The sequence below is a fragment of the Diadema setosum genome, chromosome 14 (genome assembly GCF_964275005.1).
Source record: "Diadema setosum chromosome 14, eeDiaSeto1, whole genome shotgun sequence".
In the NCBI taxonomy this organism is placed as follows: domain Eukaryota; kingdom Metazoa; phylum Echinodermata; class Echinoidea; order Diadematoida; family Diadematidae; genus Diadema; species Diadema setosum.
In genome coordinates, this window is record NC_092698.1 from 9,985,823 (window position 1) to 9,995,037 (window position 9,215).

Below are 9,215 nucleotides of genomic sequence, written 5' to 3' on the forward strand. Positions count from 1 at the left end.
CCGCAAATCAGTAAAATTTTGACATTTCAAACTTTGTTTTTTAAAGTTGAATTCTAAGCAAAGGAGAAAGCAGCAACGAAAGAAAAGCAAACGAAAATTACATTAAATTGGATGGGAACTTAGGCATGCGCAAGACAACCGGAAGCGACAATGGCACCGAGGAATCCCACAACGCATCTGAGACAGGGCTTTTCTGTGCACTGGCGATAACGATAACAGATGACTACCTTTTCAGGACTTTCAGGATTGTCTACTGTTACTACAGCTCTTGATCAAAATCTAAGTGAATGGCAATTAAGCCTCGTCATGAAATCCTTTTGGGCTTATTGTACCCAAATAGTTCAAAGTCCAAATTGTATTTCTTGTACAGTGCAGACTCATAATTTCGAGGAACAGTTGCAAAATACGACTCTATGATCTGCTTCGACGAACTGTTGGTCGGACTGCTCCCCTTCTGTGAAGGGAACTGGACCACTGAGTCGGCGTCTGTCCGATGAAGGATGTAGGCAGCATCGTCAGATAACGTCTCAAATTTAGCGATTATGTCGAAGTCCGTGAGACACGGGTAACATTGCTTGCTTACTCTGGCCCAGTGACGGTTTTCTTGCCATATTTGCATGGGGCCTGGTTTCGGGTCAATCAGAAATTTGACGAAGTTCGAGAAAGTGAGATCGTAAAGTAAGGTTCCTTGTGGGGTTCGTATCTTCTTTGCGGCTGGACTTGGTTTGGTTCGCTTCGACTTATAACGTCGCTGAATAGAGGCGCCTGCGCGTTCTTGAAATTTGTAGGCCCGCTCGAAAGTAGAGTTTGGCTCAAGCTTGTTCCTAAATGCGGAGAGTAGCCTGGAAAAGGGGTCTCGCACTACAATAAATTTTACATAGTCTTGTAGCATCCGTTCGGCATCAGCTCGCTTGTAAAACGACAAGTACTTCAACTTTTTCGGAGCGACCTTGTTGTTGACAATGGGCTGAGAGAGATCGTAGGGGTCGTCCATAACTCCCCGCAGCACGAGGAGAACCCGCTTCCAGCTTGTTGATGCGATCTTGGGGACTGAACAGTAGATGAGCTTGTATTTTTCATCAACAATAAATCGAGAGAGGTCTTCTTGCATCAAATCATTCACTGAGCCGTTGAGACCGTATTGTTGACATGTCGCGCGGAGGTGCGCCCGGCGTTCCGCCTGGATGAATTCCTGGACGCTGTAGAGGTCATCGTCATGAAGTGTCGAACTGCGTGCATCAGCGAAAAGCCGATTCTGTGACAGGAGAGACAAGTGACACTGCATTACAAGACTACCGGAGTCATTTCTTTTGACGGGGTACATACACTAGTCTTTGACATAAGAATAAGATTTTGGAAATCGTGTTCAAGACCAAGATAGACAAAGATTCAAGCCTGTGATTGCACACCAAATTACAGTCCTGGTTGAGGTGAGGATTTAGCTTTTAACGTTTTGCGAGATATTCAGAAACCACTCTATGAGATGTCAAAGAGCATGCAATGCTAAGGGGTATCAAAAGTTTATTTGATAAAGATCGGACTTGAAATGGTTGAGATATCCAAAAACTATGTGAAACAAAGAGATCCTAATAAAAGGTTTGGCCTGTCGCCTTTTATTATTATTACCACTTTTTTTGATATCTCAGCCATTTGAAAACCAATTTTCATCAAATAAACGTTGAATCCTTCTTGAAATTACATGCTCTTTCGTATTTCGTAAGAGGTTTCTCATTATATCACTTAGGAATGTTATAAACCTCAATCCCCACCTCAACCAGTACTGTACAGTCCCTTTAAAATATCCTGTCCATACCCCTGTAAAACTGCCGTTACTGGATAGAAGAACGAAAAGTGGGGCGCTGTGGCATAGTGGATAAGGCTTCTGACTCCCAATCGGAAAACCCGAGTTCAATTCCCGCCCAGTGCTTACGTCCTTGGACACGTGGTTTAACCCACCATTTCTCTCTCAACCAAGGTATATAGTGGGGTACCTGGCAACGCGAGGGTAATAAAAATGGCAGGGCCCTCTGGTAGAGCAGTGGTAACACTAAAGAGGATACCCTGGATAAAGAAGACATTATTATTGTTATTATTATTATTACTATTATTACTACTACTACTACTACTACTACTGCTATTACTACTATATATGAAAGGCTTGAAATTAAGAAAAGGACAAATGCATATTTCGACACTTTGTCACCTTGAGGCGGTGAATAATCCCAATGTCCTTCTAACACTGAGAGTAGCATTGCCCATCAAGTATAGATATGATAGATGAAAGTGTCGATTTAAAGAATAGACTCCTATTTTGCAGCCCAGTGTCAGAGGACAGCCTGAAGCCGTAGCTTTCAGGTTTGGCAACATGGAAAATAAACTAAATCAACCACCACTACAATATGACATAACATGTCTTGCAAGCACATGAAAGTATCATCTATTAAAGCGTTTTCTTATGGTGAGGCTGCCATGTCATCGTCCTTGTTCATTACAATGATATTTTGTTATATTTTTGAAAACATTCGTATTCCTCATATAAAACGCTACTGTATAAATCGAAACTTTGTACCCAGTATAACTAATTTATTGATGTTCAAATGTTAAAGTCTGAAATCATACGGAGTTCCCCTTTATGAGGATGACAAGGCTTTTTTTGACTTTACAAAACTGAAGCACTAATTGCTCGCAAAACCACCGCACTTCTTTTAGACTATTACGTCACAAGAGTAGTGGGAAAAATAATGATCGAGAGGTAAAGGAAAATGCTGGTTGATCAAGGGCTTACAGAAGAAAATGAAAAGACTTGAGAAAGAAAACAAATAAGAGAGGGAGAGAAACAAAATAATGGAAAAGGAGATTCCCGTGTGGATCAAACCAGGGAACCTAGCATCTGTTTCAAGGATATCCGGTCAATTAGATATCCGCATGAATATAAAATGGATCTCACAAGATAAAACGATGTTATGCAGTTGTGTGTATTCACTGCAAAACAAACAAACAAACAAACAAACAAACAAACAATTTCAGTACGGATCATGTTCCTTTACACAGCTGTCTTAACCGTGCTAGTCATTACCATTCGTGAAAACTCGATGAAAACTGCCATTGCTTACCACTATTGGCATGATAGCTCATACAAAGTAAAGTAAATATCTCAATGTTGCCCTATATTGATATTCCTGATATAAGGCACCTACCGCTTGAACATGACTACCAGTTGCACAGTCATGTGACTTTTTCATGTTGTCATGGCAACTTGATTCATTCGGATATATTGTTGTCACGGTGTCCTCATCTATAGATATTAAAAAAAAAATCCGGAAAATGAGCGATATTAGATAACAGAGGCTAGAATTAACGCAAAGTCAAATAATTATCGATCTACCAGAACTGGATTTTCATACAGATTAATTAGTGTTCTTCCTTACCGTTGCATTTATACTGATGGGACGTTAATTCGCAATCAGCTGGCTAATTCAAACGTTATTACAGCCCGAGTATAAGTCATGATTTATTGTTCTTTTACAAAAAACATTTAGACAGGTAGTTGCGAGTGCATTTCTTCGGCCATATTTGATATTGTTTTGTTTCTTATATCTCCAACTCACAACAGACATTATGGAACCGATGTAAATTGTCTCAACTGTCATTTGATCAATGGTAGAAAAGGTTGGCGATGTTATTTGCTGTATCAATGACCTACGAGGGAATGTTCCCTCTGAAATACTTTACATGTTGTCTAAACTCTGTATTAAGAGAAATTTACATCCATGCCAACCTCAGTGTTATACTTTGTTGTTGTTGTTTTTAAACAATGTCGAAGATCTAATCAACGGACTGCCACCTGCACGTGATGTATTGCACACTGGATTCTGGTACACAGTTAGATGTTAAACCTATTATACCTTTAATGACCATGAAAACACGAGGAGATGATAGCCATTGTGGCTTCATGGATAAGATGACGATATTCTTAAAGGTAAGATTTGTGTTCGAATTTAAAGGTCCTATTTACCTTTGGGAGCAGTGATTCAAAAAATGTTCAAGATATCACATTTGATACATACTCTGTATGTGTAGGTCTGTTGTATCACAAAACATCCTACCATATAAAATTTTCGCAATAAAACCTAAAATATAAAGAGATATCTGTATTTTTCTCAATAAACCATAACTGTAGACGATTTAGTCTGGAAACATTTTTATCATAACTATTGTTCACATTTTGTGTATCTAACAATACTTGACATCGATTATACGAATTCAAATTTTTATAGTGGTCGTTTCTATCCCTAACTCACATTTTAGAACTATTTCAAAGCACTAATGCTGGGTTTTTGTTTCATCTGCGAATGGTAAATTATGCCTTTAGCCTCTGGCAAGGCACATCATCCCTATTGCTTAGTCCTTCAAAGGGGACGTATTTCAAGACATTTGCCCCGCGGTGAGCTTGCTCAGAAACATGTATACAAATGTTCCCTTAGTATAGCAACATTAATTAAAAAAAAATAAATAAATAAACAGGCAAACATCTTACCTGTGACGTCACTGTGAGATTCGTCCTCGGCATAAAATACAAGAGTGGTGGGCTTTAAGACAGTGGGCATGAATACAGAGACATTTATGGCCACCACGAGGACGACTAGCCCAGTGGCTGCCCACTGTTTTCCGCTGGGCATTTTGGAACTTTTCACTTGTTCTAACTCATGCAGCTGCATGGTTCCAAAACGGAACAGACGTCAGCTATAATAATGTGACGGCGAATCCTGCTTTAAATGGGAACAGACCTGAGGAATGAACACAAGCTTGGAATTTATATTTGTATATTATATATTTATATATAACTAAACTGCGCAGCAAGTCGAGTGCGGGACGGGTAAGGTGCAACATATTTGAGACGTGCAGTTAAGAATAAATAGATAAACAAATAAATGAATAAATATATGAATAAAGATATAACGTGAGGGAAATTAGCGTGCAAAATTCAATACTGGTCGCAAACGCGGTGCTTTTAGTATGAACTCAAACAGAGCACGGCAAGAGTAAATAAACAAAAATCCATGAAAGCGTTACACCTGCTTTACTATTGACACACACAGGTGTGTCGTGAAAAGAGGCGTGTGGGAGCTATCTCATTAAGACTAGACATATTGACGAAGTGAAGGTAAAGTTTGCACGATGATTATTCGTGTCTCTTTTCTCTTCATCTGTCCTCATTCAAATGAGAAGATGCCTAGTTTTGTTAGATGTGTGTTTGTTTGTTTGTTTGTTTGTTTTGGGGGAGTTTCTGTGTTCGTGTGTTTTTGTTAATCTCTCTCACATCACAAAAAAAAACAAACAACATTGCACGCAACATATTGTTATTATAATGACAAAACTGACAATACAATGAGAGCACGTGTGCAAGAAAATTATTTATTGCGCTGAGCACGACAGTTGACGCAAAGAATACACAGAGACAAGAAGTTAATAAAAGCACTGAAGACTCAGAAGTACAAAACGTTTTCCCGTTAAACTTGCTTTATTACCGGATATGTAAAATAGCATTCACCATCATAACTTTGGATTCATTTCCATGTCATATACTGTCTCATTCCGTATTGACAAGACTCAGTGAAGTTTTATGACTGCATTTTACATGATTGCACTCATGACGATAAGTATATACCAAGAAAGAGTACTCAATGTTTAATTCAAATAGCCCCATGCAAACTCTCCTTATGTAGCGAATAATTTTATCCATGACATCTGTACATTTTGCTTAAACTGTGAAATACTGCACTGGATACCGTTGAGACAGAGATAGAGTGCGGTGCCTTACTAACGTCCAAGTTAAACCTCAATGATTTTTTTCTTTTTAATTCCCGGACGAAAATAAATGACAAATAGCGTATGAAACTGTCTTCGCATAATTGACGTGATTCTTGGATCTGATGCATGGCAATTACTCTCAACAACACAAGTGAATCCCTCCACCTCATTGGTTAAATGGATTTAAACTTAAGTTCTAAAAAATGGTTACCATTCAGCTTGGCGGGAATTAGCTCGTATACGGAAGAAAAAATAAATTGAAAATACGTGTACACAGTCTACATTTGTAGTTCAAAAAAGGCGACGAGTGCGACAAACGACAGATATTTGTTAAAAATAAACGTACATACCAGCATGTTCAGTCTGTTATATTATGACACAACAATGCACATACAAATGTAGAAATTTTGAGGCTGTTAGAGTGCAATTCCATGCTGAAATTGACATTGATTTAAAGAGTAGAATCAAACAAAATGGTGTGGTAGATGTTTCTTGCAAGTCAGACCAACATGTGATACTTTCAAAAGGAAAAGTTATGGAATGATTTAAATTAATCGAATCTTCGAATTTGCATGTTTCAAGTAAAAAAGGTGTGAAAGTTTTCATAATATACATGTCCGATATCGTGGATATATATGGTCTATAATTTCTATCATTCTGATGTCCGACTGAGTTTATTCTACTCCTTTAGTTTGCTTTGCAGATGATGTGGACTTGTACTACATACACAAGTTCATCCATTTCATTCATTCATGATGAAAAGAACATCCACTGATAGGTACACTGTAAGCCTACATAGCTCATTTCGACGAAAATAGCAATTCTCCACTCCATCGTAAAATAGACAACATTACATTAAGTTCTCCGTTCAAGTTCGAAATCAGTGTGTCTGCGTCAGTGCAGTTAACGCCATATAGGTGGAAACGTGTCACAGCAAAATAATGCGTGCAGTATCAGGTACAGTGTATCTTCAGTATCCTTGTAATAGCATTGTGAAACTGATAACCTGATGATCTTTACAAGTTCAATATGCTCTCGTAACGTCATAGAAGAAGTACAGGTACTCTATTACAGGAAGTGAGTATAATCCATATTATGATAATATACACTTGTACATACTATCAGACCTATATTCCACAAAGTCTCTCCCTGTGTAGGATTTGGCTAAATACAATGTCATCAATACCCCATACCTTGGTAATCAAAGCAGACGCAAGCCCATGTTCTCTGCTGTCGGTTTGTGGATTTTACAAATTGAACTGGATTGATTTTCCAAAACAAACAAAAAAACAACTATACACCAACAAACACATCATTTGTAATATACAAAATTTGTAATATATACAAAATTTGTAATATAAAAAAGCCAACACTTCACTGAAATAGATCCTTGCTACATTGTTTGATTGTAACATAATTGTCCTGCGGTGTGCTCCTGCGTTAAATACCTTGACGTTGTTCATAGTCAGATAGGTGAGAATCACCTTCTTGTTCATAAGCCAGAGGAACTATTTATAAATGCCTTGTGAAACTAACAGGATATTATTCTGTTACTTATTGCGGTGTAATAACTTGTAAGCTGTGATATCATAAAATTTTCTGATAATGTTTTACTCTGGTGTCTCAATACAAAGGAGAGAAATCATGTCAAAAATCAACCAATGTGTAAGTAGACTTACCTGCAGGGAACCAAGGCGTGTTTACACGTGTGATTTTCCACCATTCCAATCCTCACTCCGTATCCTCTGACTACAGGGTTGTGTCTCCCCCTCGTAACATTGGAGGAAAAATTGATGAATTCATCACTCCTGAAAACCTTTGAACAAGTCTCTCAGTCGTGTTTTGCAAGCTCTTCGTAACTTTTAAGAGATCTAATCACGGAATATATCTAAGGAAAATTGTGTGTGACACACGCATATAGTTCACTAATCGATTGTTTTTCATGGCTCTGTGCTACAAGAGTGTTACCATCTGCAGGCCTTTCGCGTTCGCGTTCTCTCATTGTGGTTTCATCCTTGTCTTGCATTTGAATAAGCTTTCGGACACACTTCGATAGGCTTAGGATATCCATTAACAAAAGAGGTTACATAATCATCACAAAGAGAGGTGTAAGAGTGTCCGAAAGAGAAATGGGGGGGGGGGGGAGTGGGGAGGAAGAGGAAGAGTGATTGAAAGTAATGTATGTGTGTAAGAAGAGTGGGGTAAGGAGAAACGGAGGAGTGGGGGTATGGAGAGAGGGAGGGGATAGAAAGCTGAAAAATATACTCGTCAGAAATATTGCTTTCTCTCTCTCTTACTAATAACACTTTGGTCTGCAGGTTCATCTACTTTTTCTATGATACGATATTGTAGAGAAGTATATCATAGAAAAATATTGGCGACCGTGCTTCACAAAACCAACAGAAAAGTCGCGCGACTTGATTTTCCATAAGGATTCAAAGCAGGAGGCCAGGGAACACCTCGTCAGTTTTTAGCCTTCAAATTTTCCCAAAGAGATTATAAGTATAAAAAGTTTGGTGTCATGAAGCGAATGGGAAATTGTCTTTATGTATTCCTTTTCTAGAACACTTTGTTTTGGTGTGACGCAAGTTTTCTCAGCCTTACGGATTCGGAGCACTAAAAACCCTTAAGATACTCTTTATTTTCAACTCCAATAACTTTTGAAAGGAGGATGCTGCTGCATTGGAATAGGATGGGTCATGAATAGGATTTACTTAATGATGTAAATTTTAGTTCGATAATCCCTTCATAGTGGTAGCCATGGAGTTTTGTATCCTGTTCTTTATGTATATATATATATATATATATATATATATATATATATATATATATATTTCATTATATTATATCATATCTTATATCAAATCGATCATGATGACAATGATGATGATAATTATAATAATAACAATAATAATAATGATATTATTATTGTTATCATTATCATTATTATCATTATTATAGCACTGTACATGTATTTATGTTGCCACATAACAAAGTTTGTGCCCTAAATTTTAATGTCAGCCCATTTGTGTCATTTCTAAAAGGGAGTTTTATATGTTACATTTGCCAGTTCTAGTTTACTACACTATGATTATGATCCTCCGGGATAAGTTATAGCATTTTCACTATTCTGCCCATGTGGACTTAAGGACTATGATTTGGACGTGGTTTACCTTGTCTGTACTCTGTATGTCTACATATTCCAGCATATGCCTATGGATACTCATCAGTGGATCAAGCCAGATTAAATGGAACTCAATTATCATGCAAATGGATGGTAGTGACCTGCAGCCGATAGGTCAATATATAGACTGCTGCAACAATGGAGCTTTTCAGCCATAAGACTTTCTACCTCATTCAAGTACACCAAATGACAGCATTTTTCTCTATGTCATGTCAAAGAA

General features: G+C 37.8%; 1 protein-coding gene across 1 annotated transcript; it reads right to left on the bottom strand.

Moving 5' to 3' along the window:
- Positions 1 to 304: 304 nt before the first annotated feature.
- Positions 305 to 4,679, bottom strand: LOC140237922 (carbohydrate sulfotransferase 13-like). Its single transcript, XM_072317852.1, has 3 exons — positions 4,538 to 4,679; positions 3,198 to 3,295; positions 305 to 1,255 (listed from the first exon to the last, which is right to left on the bottom strand). Exons 1-3 carry the CDS (start codon positions 4,677 to 4,679, stop codon positions 305 to 307), a joined length of 1,191 nt encoding a protein of 396 aa, XP_072173953.1.
- Positions 4,680 to 9,215: the final 4,536 nt, after the last annotated feature.

Bases quoted from the DNA above. Each gene is read 5' to 3' on its own strand.
- LOC140237922 (XM_072317852.1), bottom strand. From the start codon at position 4,679: ATGCCCAGCGGAAAACAGTGGGCAGCCACTGGGCTAGTCGTCCTCGTG. The intron at 3,296-4,537 runs GTAAGATGTTTG...TAATATCTATAG, and splicing joins ATCTCACAGTGACGTCACAG to ATGAGGACACCGTGACAACA. The intron at 1,256-3,197 runs GTAGGTGCCTTA...CTCCTGTCACAG, and splicing joins CTGGTAGTCATGTTCAAGCG to AATCGGCTTTTCGCTGATGC.